This window comes from Dromaius novaehollandiae, chromosome 2 (genome assembly GCF_036370855.1).
Source record: "Dromaius novaehollandiae isolate bDroNov1 chromosome 2, bDroNov1.hap1, whole genome shotgun sequence".
NCBI lineage: Eukaryota > Metazoa > Chordata > Aves > Casuariiformes > Dromaiidae > Dromaius > Dromaius novaehollandiae.
In genome coordinates, this window is record NC_088099.1 from 114,017,116 (window position 1) to 114,042,244 (window position 25,129).

Here is a 25,129-nt window from a genome sequence, read left to right on the forward strand (position 1 = left end):
AAGCCCCAGAAGTGCCTTCCCATTTGCAGGTTTGCTTGTAAGGGGGATAATTGGGTCGTTGGAGAGTTAAAGTTTTGTTTTTGTTTGACCAGTATCCCTCAAGTCCCTGATGACACCCCGTTTCATTGAGCCACATCCATAGGTGGAGATTCCTGTTTTTGTCGAGCGGCTTATGAGTGAGTGTCCATCGACATTTACTTTCCCCCACTTCGATCCCTCCCTCCTGGGTACGAATTAAACAATATTGCTCCATGGCTGGAAACTGAATTGGCCAGGTCCCACTGTCGTCCCACATGTCGTCCACGGTTTCGCTGTAATTGCTTACGATCTGGTCTGGGGTGAGGGGTGTGGACGTCCACGGCCAGCTTGATAACCCTAGCGGTCCTCTGCACACCCAGCAGTGGCTTAAATTGAAAGTTTGGCTTACTGCTTTCACCAGCAACACGAACTCGTTGTTCTCGAAGAGATTAAATGAGTCGGGGGAAGGTAGAGGGAGTGGTCGTTCGTTGCCCTCGTGGATGCATCCTTGAATCAGGATGGTCCAGAGTAGTAGGTGCATCTTGGTCAGACCACCACCCTTGAAAACATAAATAAGAACAAACTCGCTCCTCGGGTCAGGAGGAGGGAATAATCCATTTTGTGTGAATCTTGTGGGTTTTCCCACTAGCATCTTTTGCTCTCCAAGTATATTTATTATTCTATTAACCTCCCAGCAGTTTTGCTCCCAAAAAGGAAGCCATTCCGGGCAGCCTTTGAACACCATATATGAGTCCAAGTAGATGTGTACAGGGGAGGTAGCCTGGCCTTTGCATTGGGATACGCTCCACACTGCAGCCAGCTCTCCCACCTGCGCACTGCCCTCTCCCTCTGTAATGATCTGCTCCTTAGTCCCCACTTGCAGCGCCACAGCCTGGTATCTCCAGGTTTTCCCTTTCTGCTTTGAGGAAGCATTTAGGATCTGATTGGAAAATGGGGGAGCTACTAGAATTACAGAGGGGAGTTGGGGGGTTTCTTTATTCAAGTCTGCCTCATCTTGTATATTTAAAACTTTAGCAGCTCCCTCTGTTACGGAGAAGACTTTGCAATAGTGCTGTATTTGTGTGTACCATTTTCGTACAGAGGCTCTCTGAGCCACCCCGTCAGGGGGCGGGGTCCCTGCCAGGACCGCTTTGGTCACCTTGAACGGACCTTGGAGAACTATGGGTTGCTTTCGAATAGTTCGTTCAGCCTCCCTTAGGGTGAGGCTGACTACAAACATCCCCTTCTCCCACGTAGTGTACTGTTTTTCAGCGTCATATAATGGTCTGGCAATAATTGAAAAATCAGGAATGTGCTTCCTCCAAAATACGAGCAGCCCTAGAGCATGTTGCAGGTCCTTTTTGGACTCCAGCATTTTAATTGAGTCTAATGAGGACAGGGTATCCGGGGGAATGCAGGTCATTCCCCCCCTCCACCAGATTCCCCAAAGTTTTACTTCACTGGAGGGAGTTTGGATCTTTTCAGACGGAATTGTCAGCCCTGTCTGCTCTAGGTGAGCAATAATGTTGCACTGTGTTCTCTCAACGTCCTCTACCTGGCTCCCTCCCATGAGCACGCCATCTATGTATTGATAAATTTTGACTCCCACCTGTATGGGGACAGTTTCGAGCTCTTGTGCTACCGTAGGGGGATGCTTGTACCCCTGAGGTAGTTGAGTGAACTTGTATTGCTGTCTCTCCCACGTGAAGGCAAAATGCTCTTGGTCCTCAGGCTGCAAAGGGACCATAAAAAACATGTATTTGACATCGATTGTTGCCATCACGGGGTGGGACTTCTCCTGGATAGTCGCTATTAATTCAGCAATATTTGGCACAGCAGCTGTCAGTGGGCCTGTATTGTTATTCAGATGCCGATAATCAATTGTCAATCTCCACTTTCTGTTTGGTTTACAGGCTGGCCACACAGGGGAGTTACAGGGTGAGTGAGTGGGAATAATTATCTCCTGTTCTCGTAATTCAGTTATTACAGGGGCAATTCCCTCCCTTGCTCCTAATGGCAGAGCATAGGGTTTGACATTGATTATTTTTGAAGGAGGAAGTGCGGGTGCTGACTGAAGCAGCCTCGTCGAGGCTACAGGGAGTCCAAACGTCCACTCTTTTCCTCCCAAGTCTACCCAGGTACGGCCTTTTAGTAGGTCAAGTCCCATAATATTTGTTGGCAAATCTCCTAGTATCATTGTGGTTTCAACTGGAGATTCATCACCTGGCAGCCAGCATTTAATTCGGGCTGTCGGTTGTGGTTTAGAATTACCAAAAACATCAGTGACCCAGATTGGTTTCTTATCGGCCACTATTCCATTGTTATCAGCAATATCCTTCCGAAGAGCTGATATCTGGGCCCCAGTGTCTACTAAGAAAGTAACTGGAGTTTTAAAGGGCCCTAGTGGGAAAGTTATCAACAAGTCTCCTCTGCTGTTTTCTGTGAGCCTCCTTAAGTGGACCCACTGGCCGTTCCCCGGCTCACTTAAAAGGGACAGCTTGGGGGGTTTTCCTGACTCCGGGCTTTTAAAATCAATCAGATCAATGTCCTGGGGTGCAGACGGGGTTACTACTCTAGGTTCTTGGGATAAGGGAGCAGGATCTTTGGGATTTGAGGAAGATGGGGTTCCCCTTATCCTGTCCCAACTTCTTACCAAACTTTCCAGGTTGGGAGTTGGTAACCTATCCATGACTTCTCTGGGAATTCCCTTTGAAATGCCTTCTGCCCACAATAATTGTCTCCTGCTACCCGACACCCGTACCGGTTTCCCAGGATGTGGGGGTCGCGGCGATTTATGTTGCCTCCCACTTTCCTCAACTCTTCTTATTTCTGCTTTATGCTTTGTTTCCCCCTGGCCAGTGAACCCCATACGCCTTCCGTAATTAATTAATTCCTGTGCCACTTCCCCCCAAGTCATGTCAGGGGAGCCTCCCCTTCCCCTCGGTCGGAGAGCTCGTAATCGGTCTTGCAGCTGAACAGCATATAGCTTTAAAGCATCAGGAAGTCCCCTGATCAGAGGATGTAACCTCTCGGGGTCTGCCACACACTGCATGGGGGAGGGCTGCTGCGGAAGCAGCAAACGGTCATGCATCAATTGGAGGCAAGCAGTTTTCTGCACGCTTTCCAGAATGTGGCCCGCTGTGGGTGTTTTAATAGAAAAAGGGTCTCCTCTTTCCATTGGGTCTAATCCTCCTGCCCAGTAGGCTACCCTCTGGGTCAAGGACCATGGTTCCCTATTATCATTTGTGGTTAGGAAGACTCCGGGTCCCCAATATCCTCTAGCCTCATCTTCGCTCAGCAGAATGCGATCCCCCCCAGCGAGGGAGACTCTCCACACATACTCAGTTTCAGTTTCCCGGGAGCCCCGGGAGTATTTTTCCTGTATTTTAGCCAAGTCCTGAGGGGAATAGGGGATAATACACGTGGTATGTTGTTGAATACCCCCTTGACCATTATCAATGGTTTCAGTTTTAATCAAGGGTCTCATTACTACGTTCCCATCTCCAGGATAAAAGAGGTTCCTGCTCTCTTCTAATTCTTTAATTGGATATATGGATTTTAGATCAGATGCCTGTTTTCCGTCTAGTTCGGCCAAATTCGAGAATCCCAGTTCACTATCATCACACCCCCGCCTGTTTTCTTCCAGTTCAGACCGCAGGATTCTCTCTCGGTCTAATGAGTCCGATAAGATTGTTTGAAGTCGCTGAGTATGGTTGCGCTCAGCAGCGAGTTGACTTTGCAAGTTTCTCACCTGTTCTTGCAAAGACTCAATTGTCTCTTTGTCTCGACTCTGCGAGTTTCTTATCTGTTCTTGCAAGGACTCAATTGTCTCTTTATCACCTTGCCTCTCCCTCTGGGCAGCAATTAGTGCCGCCCCTAAAACAGCACAAACTGTTGCTTTTCCTTTCCCGGTTTGTAGTTTTCGTTCCTTTGCCAAAAGAGTGATCCTATCTGCCACTGCCTTTGAGTCATGCCAATTGTTTTGGGCCCAAGCCATGCCAGGAAGAGAGGGCAGGGCTTTATAGCCCTTCAATTTTTCAAAGAGAGGATTATCCTCCATTGTCGGATCCTCAAATCGATCCCGACAACAACTATCACACAACACAAAAGGAGACTACTCCAAATTATTCAGCCTACTGTGGGTTCACGTACCCAGTGTGGATCTTTACAACAAGATCCTCTGTACTCCAAATTATTCAGCCTACTGTGGGTTCACGTACCCAGTGCGGATCTTTACAACAAGATCCTCTGTACTCCAAATTATTCAGCCTACTGTGGGTTCACGTACCCAGTGTGGATCTTTACAACAAGATCCTCTGTCCTCCAAATTATTCAGCCTACTGTGGGTTCACGTACCCAGTGTGGATCTTTACAACAAGATCCTCTGTACTCCAAATTATTCAGCCTACTGTGGGTTCACGTACCCAGTGTGGATCTTTACAACAAGATCCTCTGTCCCCGCTCCTGGCAGGCACTTCCCAAGGAAGGGGCCACGCTAAGGGCCCTGGTCCCTTCTGGTAGGTTCAGTATCTCAAGGGCATCCTGCCGACTACGCCAATTATGTCGCGGCCCGAAAGGAGTCGTTCAGGACGACCTCCCTCCCCTTGGGGCCAAACGACCAAGTTCGTGATGCCCTTGGACTGAATTAAGGTGAAACGACACCAGCCAACCGGTTTTAAGATTTATTAACACAAAGATAAGGCATGTGGTCAAATAGGATAATTCAATGGCGAATACTGCAACTAGCTAGACAAAACAGATCTTACCAACATTCAACAAAAGAGAGGGGGAAAGAGAGAGAGAGAGAGAGAGAAAGATATCACCACCCGTGGATCCAGCGGCGTCCTGCTGGTCCTCTTCCTTTGGGAGTCTCGGCAGTGGGGGGGCTCCCGTCTGGTGGTAGGTGGGTCCTCTTCACCCTGGGTGTAAGTTTCGGTGGTGCGCGTGCAGTAATTACAACTCGAGTTGGGTCCGACCCTAGGTTAGCTCGGAATGACACGCGTGCAGTGGTTACAGCTCGAGTTGGGTACCTCCAAAGAGGGACCCTGAACAAAGAGATCCCTGGGCAATTATAGCTTTTTCAAATTAAGTTTCCCACCCCCCCACGTGGTAGTTCAGACCAATAGTAATTTTTGAGTCTGGGGTCTCCTGCTCCTTATTGGATCTCATCGTTGTTCCTAGGCAGGCTGTTTCTTTTCTCCCTTATCTTTTCTGTTGCAGTTTCTGCAGACAGGTGTGTCTTCCTTCCTCGGGTCCCACCATCATCTCTCAAGGTCTTGACAAAGAGGTGGTAACTCCAGCAATTAGCACTGTTTCAGCAGTGCACAGGAATGCAAATTGCTGGTAACTCCCTTATCGTTCCCGCCTGCACCAGCTCTGGGGCCCTTTCTCACCAAACTAGGGAGTGCGGCCTAAGGCTTCAGCAAATTTAGCCACTCATGCCAAGCAAGTTTTATAGAAGTTGTGCTAAAAACAGATCCCAAAGTCTCTGCCCGACTGTGGTCTCGTTCAGTGCAGGCTCGGTGTGTTCCGGGTGGTCGCAGGGAGACCATCTCAGGGGTCGCAGCAGCCCAGTCCTGTTTCCGCCAGGGACAGATGGCTTGTTCGGGGTTATGGCCTGCCTGCACCCCATGCACCAAGAAATGTTTAAGGCAAAAAATTCATTCATCTGTCCGCCACAGGTCTCCCACCACGTCTCTAGGTTCTAGGATCTAAGAAGTTCAGATGCATTTAGGCTTTGGGATGAGATTATTCACTCCAAGTTTAAATTGTCTGGCCACTGCTGAGTTCTGTAAACTTTCATTGCAGGTAGGTAACTAGTTAGGAGCAATAGACCCTTCTGAGAGGCAATTCATGGTGTCCTTGAGTAGATTCCTGTAGTAGGTTGAAATTTCACATCTTCCCATGGAGAGAAAATTATTTCACATTCTTTAAGGAGAGAAAGAAATGAGCAATTCTTTGAACAAAAAATGACTTACTAATTTGTACAAGAAAAATCAATCTGGAACAGTGATACTACGAGACAAGAGTGAGGGGCTTGCATTTCTTTTAAACACTTGACAGATACCCTGAAAATAACTGCTCTTTTAATTCAGTTTCCTTTGGTAAACACAGTTTGTTTATAGGATTTTCTGAAGTGCTGTTTCATCATTCAGATTTATAATTTGCAGTGCCAACTGCCGGAGACCTTTTTTCAGTGGTGGACCTAGAAAGGAAGTTTATCTATTGTTTCATTTACTGGAATAAATAATGGCAGAGTTTTAAACATCGTGTTCAGATTTGTAACTTCACTAATGACGCTCATATTTCTTAGAGTTAACACCTCTCTATGTTTAAAGTCGTGTTTATATTCCTCAGAGGCATTTGTCTTTTTTTTTTTTTTTTTTTTTTTTTGCTACCTCCTTCATCTGGTTCAGAGTATTTTAGGACTGGTGTCAGTGTAAGCAATGGCTGGCAAAAAAAGTGTTTTGGTTATTTCCACATCCTATGCCAATTGACTTGTGATTTATCTGTTTTAAAAGATGAGGAGTTCGGGTGTCTGTGGAGTATTGGTATTGTATGCAGAAAGTGTCACTTTTAATTACTAGAGGAATGTAGCTCAGTGTTTGAATACTTGTTAGTAAATGAAGGTCTTAGTCCCCTTCTGCTGGTGGAGATCACTCTCTCACCCAAGTGTCTCCACATCTGCCACTGGTCGATGTTCTGTTTAGCAGTAGTGCTGTGTGAAATTTGTTTTTAATGCATGTTCTGCCTTTGCTATTATTTTTAGTGTGAATTCTGTCAGGGTTATGCAACTGTAACTGCACAACCGGATTGCTCTCTCTAGAGGTCCAGGGGGCAGCGAACACACTTTTCTCATCCCATAAAAATGAATGAAAAGTGGAGTGATTTCTTTAGCTTCCAGTTACTTTCCTAGAGAGAATATGAGAAGTTTGGAGATGGAAGATAAGCTCATGTGTTAAACATTAAAACAGAAACTGAATAAACTGTGTGAGCAGTTGTTGGAGCAGGCATGAGAACTGGACAGTGTCTGTTCTGCAGGGATCCTCCGAGGCATAGGAACAGTGTCCGCTCCCTCTTTTGAGAGCAATGAATGAATATATACATATGCACAAAATACCTGATGTAAAATGTTAACTTCAGTGAAATGAGCTGAAGATGTTGAGTACTTGGTATTTTGACGGCTAGGGTGCTGCCCTGATCGTAAAGCCTGCAGAAGGTGTAGATCCCAGATTTCCTGTCTATTTCTATTATGTAAAAAAGGGGCACTTATTGCTAACTGCATTTTTTTTTTTTGGACAGAGGTTATGGCCACTGTTTTTCGAGTGGAGCTTACTTTGGCATGCGTTAATTGTATGCATTGGGTGATGGGGAGAGGAAAGAGTGTGCCTGGAATGCTCTTCAAGCAGTGTGACAGAAGAGACTGAAAATGAGAGGTATATATGTCAAGAAGTATTAAAAAATCACAAACCAGCCAGGCAAATCCCTCCTCCCCCTCCCCCCGCCCAAAGCCCTGTCTCAAATTGATTGGCTGAGTAAAGAGATTACTCAGTAGACAATGGAGAAATGTCAAAACTTTAAGGCAAATGTAGGTGACAGTAGAAAGTCTTAATTAGGTGCCAACCTGCCACTGAATTTGAAATGAATTATGATGTTAAGTAGATCTTTATAATGGCAAAACCTACTGGTGATGATGTCCATCAGTGTACTGGTTTTCACTTTGGAAGTACTTGTATACTTTGTCATGCCAATAAAGTTTATTGACATTGGATTTGCCTGTGAAAGTAGACATTCCTTTAAAATAAATTATTCTAAGTAAGAAGATGGTATTTTGTGGTGTGATCCCAGCTGAGGGCTTTTTAAAATTATTTGTATTTTCCTTATTTAAAAGACAGCTGGTCTATAGCTGCTGTACCTAAGGTGCATTTCTAGAGCTGAAAGAAAGAGGGGAAGAAGGCCTTGTTTCTTCTCCTCTTTCTAAACTCAATTCCCAGACAATCTGCCACAAAGTTATAACTGGTTCCAGATGGTTTCTCATATAGAGAAAGCCTAGTGCTGCTCTGAGAAAGAAAGAGGAAAAGGGGGGCAGATCAAACAAAAAGACCCTAAAAAGTGTTCACTGTCTAGCAGTCATCTCTCCTGAAGAACACTGGCCAATGAAAAATGTGACTGTAAAAGTGCTGACATAAACCAAGTGTATAGTATTTATCAGTTTATCAAAACATTCATAGATTTCTTTTTTTCCCCCCCCAAAGAATAGTTTTCTGTCTGTCTCTAGCCCATGCTAGATATGGGATGCTGCACAAGGAAGCACCACACAGAAAGGCTAGCTCAGAAGCAGGGGAGCTACATAAGCACAGCGTTAGCAGCAGAGCCGTTTAACATGAAGAAGTGTTTGCTGATGTAACTCTGCTGCTTCCAGTTGTAGAGGTAACTTGTCCTGAGCTAACACAGTTGTGTAGTCTGTGACCATTCATTTGCTCTAAAAGATATAGAAGGATGATCAGATTACATCTCACCTAAATATCTTGCATTAGAGCCTATAATTCCAATCTCATCTGTCATGACCATTATTTTAAATGGAATTACTCAGAAGTGAGTGAGAGCAAAAGTGGGCCAGGAGTTCTCCTCTTCTGAGTTTCAGTTGGAAGAAATAGAGTTTGCAGATAGCCAAAACTAGCTGGGCATTATGCCTATCAGATCCTCGATACTATTAGAATGTATAGTTCCAGAAGAGGGATGCTTTTGGTCACTTTTAAGAGTTTCATTCTTAAAAATTGGTTGTTTACAGCATATCTCATGTTATAAGGCTGACAGTAGTTTCCCTGAGATTGTAAGGAGCCTTGGTGGAAAAACAGGAGTATTTCTGAAAGAGTAAATTGAAATGTGAGTAAGTGTGAAACAGCGTTAAAAAACCAGGAATTTATATAAATAATACAACTTTTCATTTCTTTTCAGAAACTAGTAACACATTTATTACAACAATGTACTTTAATTTTTAATACACTTGTTTATTATTTATACTGCATCTGGTCAGTCATGGGCAGATCTGATATAGGTTGGAAATCCACACAAACGTAATGAGATTTGCGATTGTGCCACTAAGATGAGATGGACACGTGAGGGTTGCTCTCAGCTGCACCTGGACAGTAGTTGGCTCATAATATTAAAGGAGATGACAGTAACTGCGGCATTTCTCTGAAAGGTTCTATTCTGTGTCTATTCAATAATGGATCATTTTATTCAGCCAGCAGTGAATAAGCTTTTTACTATGTTATTTCATCAACAGTTTTAAAGCTTATCTAACAAGTAGTATACAACCATTTGGGTTTTGCAGTTACAATAATATGTGAAATTAGGTGGGCTTTCTTCTTGAGCACACCTGCCCATAGCAGCCACAGCACTAAGAACTATGAGGAAGTACCAGAGGACAGAGTTTGCTAATGGTGTGCGTGTGTGTGTGTATGTGTGCGCTCGCGCTTTGGTTGGTTTTAAAGACAACTACATGCATTAACCCATACAGGAAGCAGGAAAAGTCTGTTTGACGTTTTTACTGCTTGATATTAAGCTAGGGTATTACTGGAAGAGCTTAAAATAAAAGCTTCATGTAGATACAAATAGCTGTCAAACAGACTTGTCTCAGCAATCTTGACCTGGTCTCTCCATATCAAATTGTTCCTTGTCCTTATTTTTTAAATGACCTTCTCTCTTTTCGTATTTGAATTGAATTTTCTTTACTGAGCTCTCATATAGTTCATATAGTCTACCACACTTTGAAACATTGCTCAGAAGTTCTGAATTATTACTCCTGTAGCACTTTACTAGCAGTGAAAGCTGCCTTTGTATTTGTAACTGTGGAGTGGGTTGCCTTGGCATATAGAAATGCATACACATGAGGAGAAACTATAATGGCCCTTTTGCCCCAAACAATAAACCAGAGCAAATCCTAAAATCTCAGTGAGAAGCATTTAGTGAGGCACTGGACCTTACTCAGCCGTGCACTAGTGCACCAATTGAGTTTGCACAATAAAGCCTTAATTCAGGGCAGCACTTCTGTACACTTAATTTCAAGCAAGGTGTCTGGGTGCCGTGGGGGCTCCCAATGCCGGGGGCTGCCGGCGGGGCAGGGCTGTGGTATCTCGGCTGCCAGGGCCCATCCCTTCTCCCCAAGGGAACACGGTCCTGGGGGCGCTGGGGCACCCCGACCACAGGGGGGCATTAGGCACTGCGTCAGCAGATTTGACCTAAATAGAGGTTTTATGGAATCAGTTCCCACCATTCTGTTTTTGAATAATCGCTCTGTTGAAGAAGAGCATGCAGGTGGAAATTTTCCTATGTCCGTGCATCTCCTACCTGATTGCGGTGCAATACGAAAACAAAGGTCTTGCGGAGTTTGTCCAGTGGACTACCACTAGAAGATAGTAGGTTCTTTTTAAGTTAGAAGTCAAGTGCCTGTTTTGGGAGGGATATTCCCTTTATTGCTATGGGTGAGTTAAACTCCATCTCGGTGACTCAGTAACATCTTTGCCCCTTTGGCAGGGTATCCTAATATTTTTAGAAAATACCACTGACAGTTTCTCATGTACTTTTGTTCTTAACGGCTGGTTTTCTAGAACAAATCTAGTCTCTTCAAGGGTGAGTCTATGCAGCATAACACACGCAGGGCATGCTAGCCTTGGCTAGTCAGCTTTTGCTATCCAATCAGTTGATTAAAAACAAAACAAAAGCAAAACCCTTGCATAGTGTGGAGAATATGGGAACTGGCTGGCAACTGTCTTACTGCAGGACAGCACAGGCCTAATAATGATGTCCTTAGGACAGCATGTTATTGATCATCCAGAGGAGCTTTAACTGCTTATCCTCATGTTAGAGGTGGCCATTTATGGCCAGGATGCATAGATCGTCTTGTGCAGTACCTTGATTTTGAAGAGGAGATACATTTAATTTTAGAAGGTGTTTAGCTTCTTAGATTGGTCTTTAGTATGGGAAACACATGATCTTGGGGATGTGTAGTTGTCTCATTCAGTGTTGTACGTAGGAGAAAAGACTGTCTGTTTTAGCCTATTTTAGTCTTCTGAACTGGGTGTTAATTGGGTGTTTTCAGAACTCCAAGGATATAAATGCTAGAAAATGTGATATTATTTTACAGTGTATAACCTTCTTTTTTGGGATAACCATGAAAAACTGTAGCTCGAGAGACTGCAGTTTCACAGGGGTCTTCAGGGATCAGGTGCTGAGCTTTCATACCTTTAGGGGCTGGACACTTGGCCTCCTTGAGACCGAGTAATTTCGGAGATCAATCAGGTACCTATTTACTTCCCCTCCCCTTTCTTGACTCCTTGCTTTTAGAGATTTATTTCAGATCAGCTGGGTATTATAATGTGTGGACAGCATCAGCTCTGTCTTTCAGCCAACAACCTTCAGCTGCTCTGGGTTAAACATTTTGCCAGCAGCACTTTTTCCAATGAACATTTTTGTTGAATAGTTTTTCTGTTACTATAAAAATAAGCATGAATGTTATACCAAATTTTAGCCTAAAGGTAACAATCTATCTTGAAGAATATCCTTGCATAGCATTCTTAATAATCTTGTACCTGTAAAGTTGTTAAACAAGATACAAACACTGTGCAATATACTGGTGAAAGTAGAAGAAATATGACTTCATTGTAGTTGGCTGAACTGACTCCTACTCACACTAATGTACATATTAGCATGCACACATTAGTCCAGAGAGGATAACACTAAGAGTAATGTATAGTATTTTCAGGCCTACAGTAAAAATATAATAAAAAATCTATTTTTACATAGTTTACATAGTTTACATAGAACAGAAAAGGGGATAGCAAGCAGTACATTATTCTTTTACATTAACAGAAGTGACTTTTTAGTAAGATATAGTCAGAAAAAGGGAGTGGGTGTCTTAATTGTCTTCACCTTTCCATCATTTTTTCTGTTGTCACTGCTTGTAACAGAGCTACAGCTTACAAATGAGAATTCAGCAGACTTTTGTTTGTGTGTGTGCACTTTTAAATGCTGCTTTTGAACAGGTAGTCTCCACTTTTAAAAGGACTACCCACTTAAAATTTTTGTAAAATGAAACTAAACAAATCTTTTCTGAGGCTTTTTTTCTCCTGTTCAGAAAATCAAACTCAGATTCCTTCACCACCACCCTGCAGTCTGTATTCCTTGCCTTCCGATATTTCTTATTTAATAGACGAAATACAAATTCTATACCAATTATCCTCTTAAGTTAAAGGAAGACAAACTACTATTTGTGTAAGTGTGAAATCATTACATATTACAGCTGTCAGAATTCTGATGTTCATTTGAAAAAACGGCATCTACATGTAGAAACCTGGTTGTGTGTCCAAGAAGCAGTAACAGATTTCTTCAAGTTCAAAAGCATTCTTCTTTGGCTGTCATATAATAATGAACATTAAAAACTAAAAGGGCAAGGTTACATTATGTCATGTGATTTAGGATTATGTGTTTTTGTGAGATGCCTTTTGGTTTTGTATAGTACATACTGCATTTATCTATTTTATGAGTAAGTTAAATTTTCCAACTTGTAATCAACATTTGAAAAATTATTCTTTTATAATTCTCTGTTAAAGATATGGTTGAAAACTAAAATAGTTTGAGCAAATATTATCCTTAACAAGCCATAAATTGTGGGCTGTCAGGGAGTCCCTTTTCTTTGAATGCATATGTACAGTGCATGTATATGCTGCACTTTGGGGTGTTTAGGAAGAAATATTTTAAATATTAGTATTTGCAGTAATAATTAAAATATGGACCAATAAAATGTATTACCTAATAAAAGAAAAGAAAGAACACATTTTTGAAAGTTATGTCACTTAAGAGTGTGTCCTTTTCACAGAAGTTTAAACAATGACTTAGTGAAATCAGTGAAATACATGTGTTTCCACGAAATGTTTTTAATTAGGGAAAAGTGACATACAATAACGAATGTTCTCTTTTGGTGCTGAAACACTGACTGTTTTTATTGTCTATGGCAAGAAATGTATGAGCAGCCCTTAAAAAGCTAACAGTCTTTAAGTTCCCTTGTGTAATGTCAATTCTTCTTAATTTCAGGAAAAGAGAAATTCAATTATTAATTCTTGTGTGAGGCTATCTAAGGAATTGTTCTTAAGAGTATCAAAATATGTTGGCTTTATCTAATAGGAATTATAGATCATTATGTTAATAGTATTACTTAGCCTTGGGGACTTTTTTAAGGCTTTGAACACAAATACTTGCTCTAGTGATTGTAGCATAACTGGAAGCATTTTGTGTTATAATCACGTGACCCCTCTTACCTGAGTAGTTTCACCTGTATGAGGTAATCACTACATTCACTTCTTAACAAAACTCGTAAAATTCTTTTAAAACGTGTTCTCTATTGCAAGATTAAGTGTTCAGAGTTGATTTCTGTTCTCCACTACTCTCAAAAATGTCAACAGGGTTTTGTGATTATTTTTTCTTTATTTGTGTGTACATATATATATATTTAAGATAGGTATTACATATAGCAAGATTAATGAATTATAAATACATTTATGGGCATTGTAAAACAGATAAGTATCATTTATCTGTGACTGTAATGTTTTATCTGTTTGAATGAATGACCAGATGTCAGAAAGATGAGATATTCTACAACTGTCATTTTTTGCACATTGTCAGTCTTATAAGAAAATTTTAAATATCTACATGTTACTTTATGCACTTTTTTTTTGATTGCTATGGGATAAAGGTTTATGAAATTGTCATAATTGTCTTAGATGACTTTCTGACCTGGAGTTTAAAGATGGTGCTTTCACCATGTTATGCATTAAACCAGAAATATTTCAAATAATCACTCATGAGTGGAGGAATCAGTTGTATGTTATAAAGCACTCATTCCTTGCCACCCAAAAGAAGGTGCTCTAAAGTAATTTAGCTAATTATAAGAAGCTGAGTTTGCTTCTAATACACTAATGTGTGGTATATCAATAGCTATGTTTTTGCTGTCATTTCACAATTCTGTATTATTGCTGTCGCTGGATCCCAAACACTAGCAGAACATCAGAGAGGAAAATCGTGTTTCTGGAGTCTTGTGACTAGAAGCTGTTAGAAACCATGGTGAGAAATGTTGTTAAAAAGCAAAACGTCAGAAGAAACAAGCGTATGTGGGCTGTGCACATATGGTACATTTACCTATTAAAGCCTTTTCTTTAGAGTTCTTTTTAGGCAGATCCGTGTTTCTGAAAGTAATAAACAGAATGATCTCCTGGATGATAATGAAATTAACACTTTTGGGTTAGGAAGTATTTGTTTTTGCCAAACGCCTTCAAAATATTTTTACATTTCTGCTGGACATTGTATATGAAAAAACATACAAGGGAAGGTTTATGTGGAGAAGTAATGTTTTTCAATAGTTCAATTTATATAGTTGCGAAGAAAAAAGCTTTTGAGAACAATCTCCTCAGGTCTAGCAATAGAAAGCAGCAAATGTCAAGGTAATAGAGTTCAAGAATAATTGCTCTGAGGTTAATTATGCTGATTGATAATAAGACTAAAAAGCTAAGATTGCATTAATTTTGTTACACAACAGTTCAGTGTGCAGACTAACCAATATAAGCCAAATATCCAGAAATTGCTAATTCACCCAGTTTTCCCAGAAATGTATTTATGTATTTATTTGTTCTGTTGATGGAATCCCATTGACCTCAAATGAGACTTGACGCTGTGATGGATGTCTGATTACAAGTTCCTTTGCAAAATGAGACCTTTGTGAGTGCCAGAGAGAGTGCAGAGGAGGGGTTCACGCGCTTTCTTGGGTCTTCCTTTGTTGATGTATCAGTAATACACTAAAGCCGATTTTTGCCCAGCTACTTATTCTTGACAGTTCTGGATATTAGCACTTAAGAACCAATGTCTTTGTCAAATAATGTTGCAGTTGCTGTTTCCTAATCTTTTATCTTGCTAAAAATACATTGGCTCATGGCTTTTTCTCCGGCACATTAAATTTATAAGACACTAATCTCTTCAGAAGAGTGTACTAGGTGAATGGAGATCAAGAAACACGATATGAAAATAGTGAATAGACTGAAGTTAATGTTGTAGCCAAGTGTGTTCTTTTTTAATTTATTAATTCTGAGAAATTTATTGCTGATGCTCTTGTAACTGCTAAAATAAAAGTTTTCCAAGCGATGTCTAGGCAAGGTTATTAGATTGCTGGAGAATGCTTGGATTTCAGTAGAGGTTCTGAGTGTTTGGCATGGACTTGTTACCAAGGCTTTCATTGACATACTGCTGACAAAGAAGGGTATCTAAAGCATACAGCTGCTGTTTTGTAAGCTTGCACTGAGAAAACTGAGTTTTAGGTACTGTACAAAAAGTGTAGCAATCTCCGTTCTGAGAATTTTATTATAAGAAGAAAATGTATTTAACATTGCACTGAAATCATCTAAGCCGTTTAATATGATTAAAAGAGGATTTTCTGGGTCCCTGCAATAACAGGATAGTAGCAAAGCTGGTACTAGAATGACTGAGAACATGAGTTGCTTCCCTTCTCCTTACACACCAGTGGAAGAAGATTTCAGGCTTGAACCACTATTGAACTTTTTTCTATGGATGTCAAAGAGTTTCTCGCTGCCCCAAATTAAACTTGAGAAGAGGTTTATTTATGCATTTGTTCTGATCGCAGGAATGTCCTCTTTAAGCTGGACTATTGCCATTCATTCTAGGAAGGCCACAGTCGGCTGTAGCACATCCTCTGCTCCTCTGCAGAGCATCTTGAGAGTATGTGTGTGATAGCGGATCCGACTCCCCCATTCCCAAGTACTTTAAAGCACTGTGATAATCACTTACAATATTCCCAGTGGGATAGATTCTGTTTACTTTTTCTTGCAGGTGTCTTTGAGGAACAGAGTATTCTTCAGATGTCCTTTAGAGGCTGTGGCTATGAAGGGAGTTTAAGCATTAAGCAATAGAAATAGCCTGCCTGAACCTAAAATCTTAAAGACAAATGTGTGCCTACCTGGCATCCTGGTGTTCACTGCAAAGTGGCTGCTGTTAAACTTTGGTAGATTTTGTAGTCTTTGGTCGATTTATTTGAAGGCTGGTGGCAGAATCACGTTAGTTTAGAAGTAGAGCATAGATGTTACTTGTCCTTCATTCTTGCCAGACTTACCCTTAAAGACCACAGATTGCTTAGCCAAGCTGCAGACATGGAGTCCAAGACCAAAGCCTTTTCATATGGGCTATTAGAGAAATGGAGCCTGTTGTTAAAACATTAGTTGGTTTGGGAGACAAAAATTGCATTTATTGCATGGATTTGTTTGTTAATAGAGAAACTTTTCATTAATGTTGTATTTATAGCTAGAAGGGATAGACAGGATGAGAGTGAGGACCAATTAAGACTAAAATCATTAACTCCTTCTCAGTAAAGTCTCAATAAATTTCATGAAGTGATGGTTGGAGAAACTTGTTTTCTTTAGGAAAACACATTTCTAGCAGAACTAAGGCTGTATCTTTCCTCCAAAACCAAGTCTCTTTGGACATAGCTGAGAAAACTGATTTGATGATATTATGTTTTATGAGTCAATAAATATAGAGGTTAATTCATCTGCGGACTCTTCTGCAGTTGGCTTATCTCATGGGAACTGTTGAATGTGGTAGGTCTCATAATATTTCAACATGCTCTGTATAGTGGAATTATGGATGACTGTAGTTTTTGTTGTTTTTCCAGGAAAGAAGTCCATATGCCTCTCTTACAGCACAGAATACACATAAAATTCTTTGCAAATTGGTTGGAGCAATATTGTTGCTCTGTTATAATGGCCTGCTGACCTGGATGCTTTCAAGAAAATACACTTAGGCTAAATTTATAAAATAGAACCGGAAATATTACACAAAGTTAACAGAACAGTTAGTTCTCTTCTTCAGAAAAACTTGTATAATACCGGTTGCAAGTTGCAATTAAGCGCTTTTCCTTTGTAGTTCAAAATTATTTTACTAGAAGAACTTTGTAGGAGCAAACAAATAGGTGACAGTAAAATTCAAAGAGCTCTGTAATTAATTTACGTTGTTATTTAAAAGATGATTTGGAGAATGCTGTAATTTGGAACCTTAATATAGTCCATCACTTTTCTTCATCCCTATGTGTCTTTGGGAGGGAATGGTTTCATGAGTTTACAGATGAGGAAAGTAAAAAGTTCAGGTAACAGCTAACATGTCTGTCATATACAAAGTTTTTGGAGCTTGGATGCATCTTCTATGCTGAACTTAAAATATATATTACTGCAGATATACGTCAAGAGCCTGTTTAATTTTATTATTTTTTCTAAGCAGAAACTCGAATACTTGTGTAGAAATGATTTAAATAAATGGTGAAAAGTTCATAAAAGAAGTAGGAAACTCAAACAGTAAATATGTTGTGCTGTTAAATTTGATTATCCCAGTCCAATTAAGCAGTACGCTCTTTTTTCTTTTCCTCCATTGCAGCCTGTGCGTTCCGTTACAATGGCCTCTCCTTTGTCTACCTCATCTACCTCCTGCTCATTCCTCTGTTCTCAGAACCTACAAAAGCAACAATGCAAGGTAAGATGTTCCTTTTTTCATTCCTGAGGATGTAGGCTGGACACAGTACCTGCAAAAGCCTTGGGGGTAGTATAAGGTGAAGTGAGAGTTGCTTTAGTTTGATCTTTTTCCCTCATTAAGTGAGTTGGTTTGTAATACATGCTGTTAACTTGCTGACATTGTGGTTTTTGCTGACTTTGGTGCTGAAGGACTTCCAATGCCAGCTGCTGTTCTTGCCCCAAGGTGCAGCTGGGCAGCCTGGTGGTGGTGCTGGTAATGCTTCTTATGGCATTGTTTTACTTGGAATCCTAAAGGGTGAAATACAGTCTGAATACACTGGGTGAAAAATGACCTTTCTGAAAGCCCCCAAAGCCAGCCTATCATAAACTGTGCGCAGGTCTGGGTTTGTCATTACTTTGGGAAATTAAATTTGGTCTCAGAGTTTTCACTGCACTGTATTTTAGGCACTTAAGTAAACATCACTCTCTTCCTGATTTACTTTATACAGCTATCTTAGTAAAAATAATAGAAAGGGCCTGCTGATAGAGATGACAAGTAACTATATACATAAGGCATTCAAGCATTAAGATAGCAATCACAGCAATCATAGCAATCACACTTTTACTATCTAAAATGTGAAGATGATTATGCAAAGCTATGAAGACGGGAACCATTTCAGAAGTATTAGATACCTGCTGTACATAAGGGACCAGTTATACATGTAAAGGACTGACTTCTTGAAAATTAATGGAAATGGCGATATAACAATACCTAAATTTCAGGATTTGTGATCTGTTGGTGGAATTTGCAGTGAGAATGTGATCATAGATTAATATTTAGTGGTGGTCTTTCTCACCTGGTAGCCTGTTGGATGAGATCTTATGTATTTGCCAATCTAGTTTGCTCAGATGACTGCATTTCAGAGCAGTCATGCTGCTTGAATCATTCTTGTGATAAAAAAAGTTCCTGCTTTCCCCTTGCTCCTTCAGACCGGTATGAACAGTAATATCACACAATGCTAAAGTCAAATGGACTCATCTCTCGTCTTTTCTGATAGAAACAACATGAAGAGTCTCCTGCAGAAAATAAGCTTGGTCTGTGACACCACAAATAAAAAGGAGACTTTTAAAAAGAGGTACTGATGTTATGCCACCATATCTGATACCTTGTTGGTAGAATTCCTCTACTCACAAATCCACCATTATGGCTGATGGAAGTTCAGACTATTTTAATCAACAATTCTCTACAGAAATGAATTGGAAAAACTAGATTCTAAATATAACAACTTCTGAGTTTACAGGGCCTCTATGAGATTCTCACCCAAGTTGTTAGTGGGTTTTTGAAGAGTGGGATGCTATCCTTAAATCTGGGGTTGCTATTGGCATACCAGAAGGCTCGCCCAGACCTTTCTGGAGCTGCTTTTCCTGAGTTTACCTGGAATTCAGTCCTCCAGTCTGGTTTGGCTTCTCTTCTCCTGGCAACTTCTGTATGGCACTTTCTGTGCTTTCCTGGGCAACATTAACCTTGGCTTTCCTCTGCCAGGGTAGTTTCTTAGCAGTTTGGATGTACCTTTCAATTCACATATGTTCATGTTTCCTGAGAAGATCTTGTAAATATTCCAGCCAATTCTTCTTCAATCCCATGTTGTTCATCCAAATACTGGATAAGAGAAATTGATACTTTCTTATCTAAAGAGATCAGTGTGATTTGACCCAGCAACAGGTTCACACCAAACATGTAACTTTCAGCATGTTGTGTGATGAATAAACTTTTTTCAGGTGGTTTTTGAACTGTTCTCCTTCTAAACATCCATTTCAGTGTCTTGCTTACAAACATGGTCATTGGTCCACTTCTCCTGAAGAAAGAAATGTGTCAAACTTTCTCTGAATTCTCTGAGAAGAGTTCTTGGGTTGTCTCAAATTCTGTGTTAGAGTGACCCCGTAGGCCATCCTCTTTTTTTCTCTTTAGTGGAGAAGATGAAGAGGGAAAGCAAAAGTTTCAGGAATATCTGATGGAACTATTCATTAATGTATGGCACACAGTGACAATACAAATCTGTATTTTTACAAGTGGAAGGACAACTTTTGTTTTATCTGTTCTTACTAGTGTTTCTAACTAAACATTAGTTTGAGGAGAAAGAGGAAACTAAAGAAAACCCTTGTGTTTCATCTGTTCGTGCATATGGCTTCTGTGGGTGCAGTTTCTCACGCAGTCTGTGTATAGGAAATACCGCATAAGGAAGGGAGCTTTCTCCTCAAGGTTGTAACAGGGGAGAGGCAAGTCAGAGTTAGATTTGTATTCTGGAAATTGTATCCTGACCTATCCTCATTATGATGACCCGCTCATTTTTATTTTAGCTAGGATAGATGCTGGTCTTTTTTGAAATATTTGAAGTGACTTACCAAAATGATATCCTGCCACAGTGCATCCCACAGGCTAGATTCTTTTAGAAGAGAATGTACATTGAATGAATCCATTTTGCATTCTTTTTTTGGTTTTACTTTACAGTTATTTATTGTAGTTACAGTAGTATCAACTGACAAAGACACCTGTTATGTTGTGCGGTAAATATACAGTCTCTGCACCTGGGCTAAAGACAAAGAAGTGTAAAGGATTGCACAAGGGTGGTGTTATTACAAAATATTATTTATAAACGGAGTATGAGTTATAAATAGATCAAAATCAGATATCCAAAAATTTCTTAGAGTGGGATGGATCTGAGTTAGGCCAAATTTGGGGCCTTTGAGAATTGCACTTGAAGTGTCTTGGCAGAGTTCTGAAACAAGGCGAGGTATCATATTAGAATTAGGGTTATTTTGAGATCTGGTCTAATAAGTAGAGTTCAAATCTGTCACCCTTTTAACTGCAGCAGAAGCCATCTTCACCAAGTGTTACAGTACAGAACTGGAAGAGATCTGCTTAACATCTGTATTTCATTCCTTAACTCATGTAATTTCTATCATGTCTCTCCATGCTCTTCTAATTTCCCACACCCTTTTTCACTCAGTTTCTACCAGTCAGTCTAAGAAACTAAGACGTCTCTTGGCAGGGACCCATAGCAAGTGGGTGGGCTTAGTTTATGTTGACTGTGTAAGTACCCAGCAGAGCCAGCAAAAACAGAGCTAAAAAATAAATAAAATAAGCATAAAAGGTAGGAAATCTCACAGTCCCACTCTAGGTAAGGTTGTCAGTCATTTTTACAGTGGAAAATTACAGCGACAGTGCAAGAATGAAACATTAGTAAATGCCCAGCTGTAAGTTAGTTTCACTTAAAAGTGCCGAAGGTGACAGATGAGAGGGAAGCACTGAGCTTGGAAGGGGAATTCGGGTGCAGCTTCCCAGCTAATATTCAGTTATTATGTTGATCTTGTGTGTTTTGCGTTTTCTGCTTGTTCTGTGCCAGGAAGAATGATTGACAGCATAAACAGAGCCATTTTCTAGATGCCAGGAGTGATCTTGGAGAGACATCCTAACACTCTCCTTCTAAAGACTAAAAAAAAAATCTATTTGATTAAAACTAATTCCTGTGTGATTTGATAGACATTAAAAAGCCTAGTTTGTACCACTGTGGCAGGAATTTTTCTTTAGAGGAGAATCCTTTTTTAGGATTTTTTTTAGTCTCAACATATTGTTTGTCATATTGCATTAGGGTTCTCCTAAATTTGTCATATTATGATGTGTTCACAAGAATAAATTTCATATATGAATTCAGTATGCCTGAGTGTAACCATTTTGGCCTACTATTTCTGTCATCTTTTAAACTATGTGTGTGTATCTCTTTATAGAAAGCGTTAAGGAATTTTTCATGTCCAGAGGATGGAAGAGAAAAGGGAAATCTGTAACTATTTGAACTAAAAACAGCCAAACCACCATTAAATCAAAGAGTCAAAAGTTAAATAAGACAAACTTTATTGAAATAGAAAAAATAAACACTGCTGTGGCTATATATTTTGCTTTCCTTTTCTTTTTTCCTCTGCTTCAATTCTTTCACTTAAATAGCATTTTTGAGTCTTCTCTTCCAGTTCTGTTTTGTACCGGTCATAATTTGCCACAAAGTCTTTGCTTTACTTTACTAAGTCTTTTTAATCTTTTGAACTTGTTGGTGTAAGTTCACAGAGCTTTTCTTTCCTTGTCTTCTCCCGACTAACCCAACTCACCAGTTACCACATCTCTGACCAGCATCCTTACTTCTTGCACCTATCTGTTTTTCCATTTTATCACCTTCCATCTTCCAGTTACTCAGTTTTTACAAATTCTCTCCACCAAACTTAGAGGCTTTCCAGACTATAGGGTTGCAAACCCCCATAGTCTGTCATGGATAGAGTCAGCCTAGATTAACTTTTATTTTGAAAATATGCTAAAAGGTTAGAAACACTGGGCTGGAGAGGAAGCCTATGCTCTCTGAAATAGTTTGGATAGTATTTAAAGCTTAATAGTTAATGTTTTTTCCTTTTTTTAATATTTAACTTTCCTTAAAATATAACTACTAAAATAAATAATGATGTTAATCCTTAGCCTGGAAGATAAGGCATAGCCTTTTTTCTCTGCGTATGTTCAGTAGAGCTGTTTTAAGCTTAAGCTTAAAGCTTTAAGCACCTATCAGGTGAAAATACCAACCACTTCTAAAGTAGATGGGATATCATCTCCTTTACTGAGAGCTGAAACACTGAGGTATGCAAGTGATTGAAAAGATTTACCTGAATGTGTTGTTTGCAGAAATAATACTTAATTGTCTGTGATGCTGGCTGAATGAGGGAAAAAATATGCGTCTATGTGCAGCTGAAAATGTGTTTGATTAACAGTCTTGTTCAGCTCTATTATTTATAATCCTTGAAATCAGTGATTACAAAGTTGATTAAACAGCAAAATGTATCACTCCATGTGTAATTACTGTAAGAAAGACATTTCTTTGCAGATAACATCTTTTGTCTACAGAAATATTTTAAAATTTGACACAATTTTTCAAGGGTTGCTGATGGGAGCTGCTTATGAGGCAGATAGATAGATACCTTTTCGCATGTACTGTAAAGCCATGTGATTTGGGCAGAGCTTTCCTATATGAATTATCTCTAAAATCAGTGACTGATTTGTTATCTAGTTCTCTTGAGATGACAAACAGGCAGTAAACAGTGTAACTTTTTGTAAAGTTGCTGCCTAAAAGCACATGGCTTCGATTGTTAGTTTGTTACATTAGTGATCTTTTTTTCTGTTTCTAGTGTCTACTGTAGTGAGGTCCTTGTCCAAAACAAGGGTTTGGTAATAGAAATAATTTTCATGTGCCTACATGTATTTGTCTTGTCTGGGACCAGTAGCTTATTTATCAGTACTAAATAGTTGTTTTGTGTGGCTTTTTTATTTCTGTAACAGAGATGAGTTTGCATTTAGTTAGTTTTGTTAACTTTCATTTATTTTGGTTGATAATTTGTATGAATATATTTATATGAATAGTAGGACTCTGTAGGCAGCCACCATGTAAAGCAAAAAAACCCTCCCCAAAACAAAACAAACAAACCCAGTTAATTTGGGTTAAGGACTAGATTTTGCTGACTTTGTTCATGCTAGTGACAGAAAGATTGGGATTGTTTCTGAATTAAGGTACTGCTCAGCAATGACAGGGCAATGACAAAACTTTTGCCTCTTCTTTATGGAAAAAATTCATTTAGTGTAGTAGTAAGATCAGTAAAAATGATGTTTTAAAATGTGTAGATTGATGCACTGGTGAGCAATATCCAAATCATAATAATTGTTAATTGAGTATCATTTTGAGTATTGGTGAAACTGTATCAGATAAACCAAGCAGTAGAGTTTGCCTTGCAGAAATCAAAGGGCTTGTGATTTGGAATAAGCTGCACAGAACTGCAAGATGCAAGGTTACAGGGGAAAATCTGGGTCACCAAATATAGCACAAGAGGTTTTGGGGGAGTATTGATCCAAATGAATATGGCAGCATTTTTAATACAAACATTATTTGTTTTCCCCTATGTGAACACCTTTTTCAACACTCCTATGTATATGTTCAGTAAGGGTATCTGCTTTATTAGCAGCCTTTTTACTCCCAGCTACAATAGTTTGGAGGAGTCTTCATTCTATCTAATTTTTTTTTTTTGGAAAAGGTTTATTACCTGTTGTCTTTAAGTTCATATAAAGTACTCTGAGAAATAATAGAGATGCTGACTAAAGGGGGATAGAGAATTGTTTGAGTTGTCCTCAGACTACTGAACGCCTTTGTACAAGCCTGAAGCATTGGTATGAAGATGTATTTATAACTCAGAAAATGCTTTTGAGCAATTAAAAATGTGATTTCTACTGGATAGGGCATGTGTTTTACAATGGAGGCATGCCAGCCTGCTACATAAACCTCCTTTGGCTCAAAATACTGCATCTCAGCTAGGTTTCTCCACTTTCAACATTGTAAGTATTCTCATGGGAATGAACAATGGAGTGTGTTATTTATAATCAGTGGGCCAAATCCTGGAGTACTTACTCATGGAAATTTTAGCAACGGATGAGTAAAAAATGAAGCAATACTTTTAAATTAACCAATCTCAGAAATCCTCTTCCATCTTACATGCCAGAGAACGTTTCTGTTAATTAATGAGGCTATGTGCTTTCTCATTATTTATTATCAAAACTATCATGTTTTGATAATAAATAATAGTTCCTGTGCTATTTCACTTTTTGGCCTCCACTAAATAAATTGTAAACAGGGAGGGACTCCCATTAAGTGGTTGATTGGATGATGTGTCGCCTGTTTCCATTTTCACTGTTATTATATGTGTCAGCAATGCTTTTTGGGCCTGCATGGGATAGAATCACAGAAGTGTGTTGATTGAAACCTTGCAAACAAGGTGAAGCAAATAGAGTTGATGTAGTGAATGTAAATGCAAGTAGGATGAAATAACCAAAAATCTATTTTTACTTATAATTAAATAATTGAAATGGTTTCTTTTGTGTGGTTGTCAGGGACTTGCAGGTCTTCGGGAGAGATTCAATGAAAAGAGGGATAATGCCTTTGCTACAGCGGGCATTGAAAGAAAGTGCTTGCAATTAGATCCGGGTGACTTTTTGGGAGACAAAAACACTAAATTAAATGGAAAAGAAACCATATTAAAGGGGATTGATGCCACCGCAAGCTTGAATTCAAAAAAAGTTTTCATTGTAAAGCTGAGCATTATGGCTGCATTGTTTTTTGTATTGTTTAATTTATTTTGAAGTAATATTTCTACTGAGAAATTGAACACCTTTTGTTTTAGAAAGATAAAATCAGTTTAATGAAATAAAAATGAAATCTGTTGGGTTGACCTGGGAAGTGAGGTTTTGTTTTTAATATTTCAAGTTGATCACAAGTCTGTCCCCTTCCCCTGTGATACTCAGCTTCAAACTGAGTATCTCATTATTTAATTGAACTGTAGCAATAAATAAAGACATAAAGAGGAAATAAAGCTTCCTTTTCACCCCAAGATATGGATAAATACCAAGTTTATTTTATAGAGAATTAATTCAGAAAAACAGATGAGCTCTCAGGAATTTTTGTTTTTGGCAGTAACGC

At 39.6% G+C, this 25,129-nt stretch overlaps 1 protein-coding gene across 3 annotated transcripts in view; it reads left to right on the plus strand.

The window, feature by feature from the left end:
- PIEZO2 (piezo type mechanosensitive ion channel component 2) overlaps positions 1–25,129 on the plus strand; it is a 320,150-nt gene that overhangs the window by 47,923 nt on the left and 247,098 nt on the right. For all 3 annotated transcript variants that reach the window (XM_064507195.1, XM_064507196.1, XM_064507197.1), the window contains exon 2: positions 17,506–17,601. In XM_064507195.1, the coding sequence (XP_064363265.1) occupies positions 17,506–17,601 (96 nt within the window). The remainder of the gene's footprint in view (positions 1–17,505; positions 17,602–25,129) is intronic.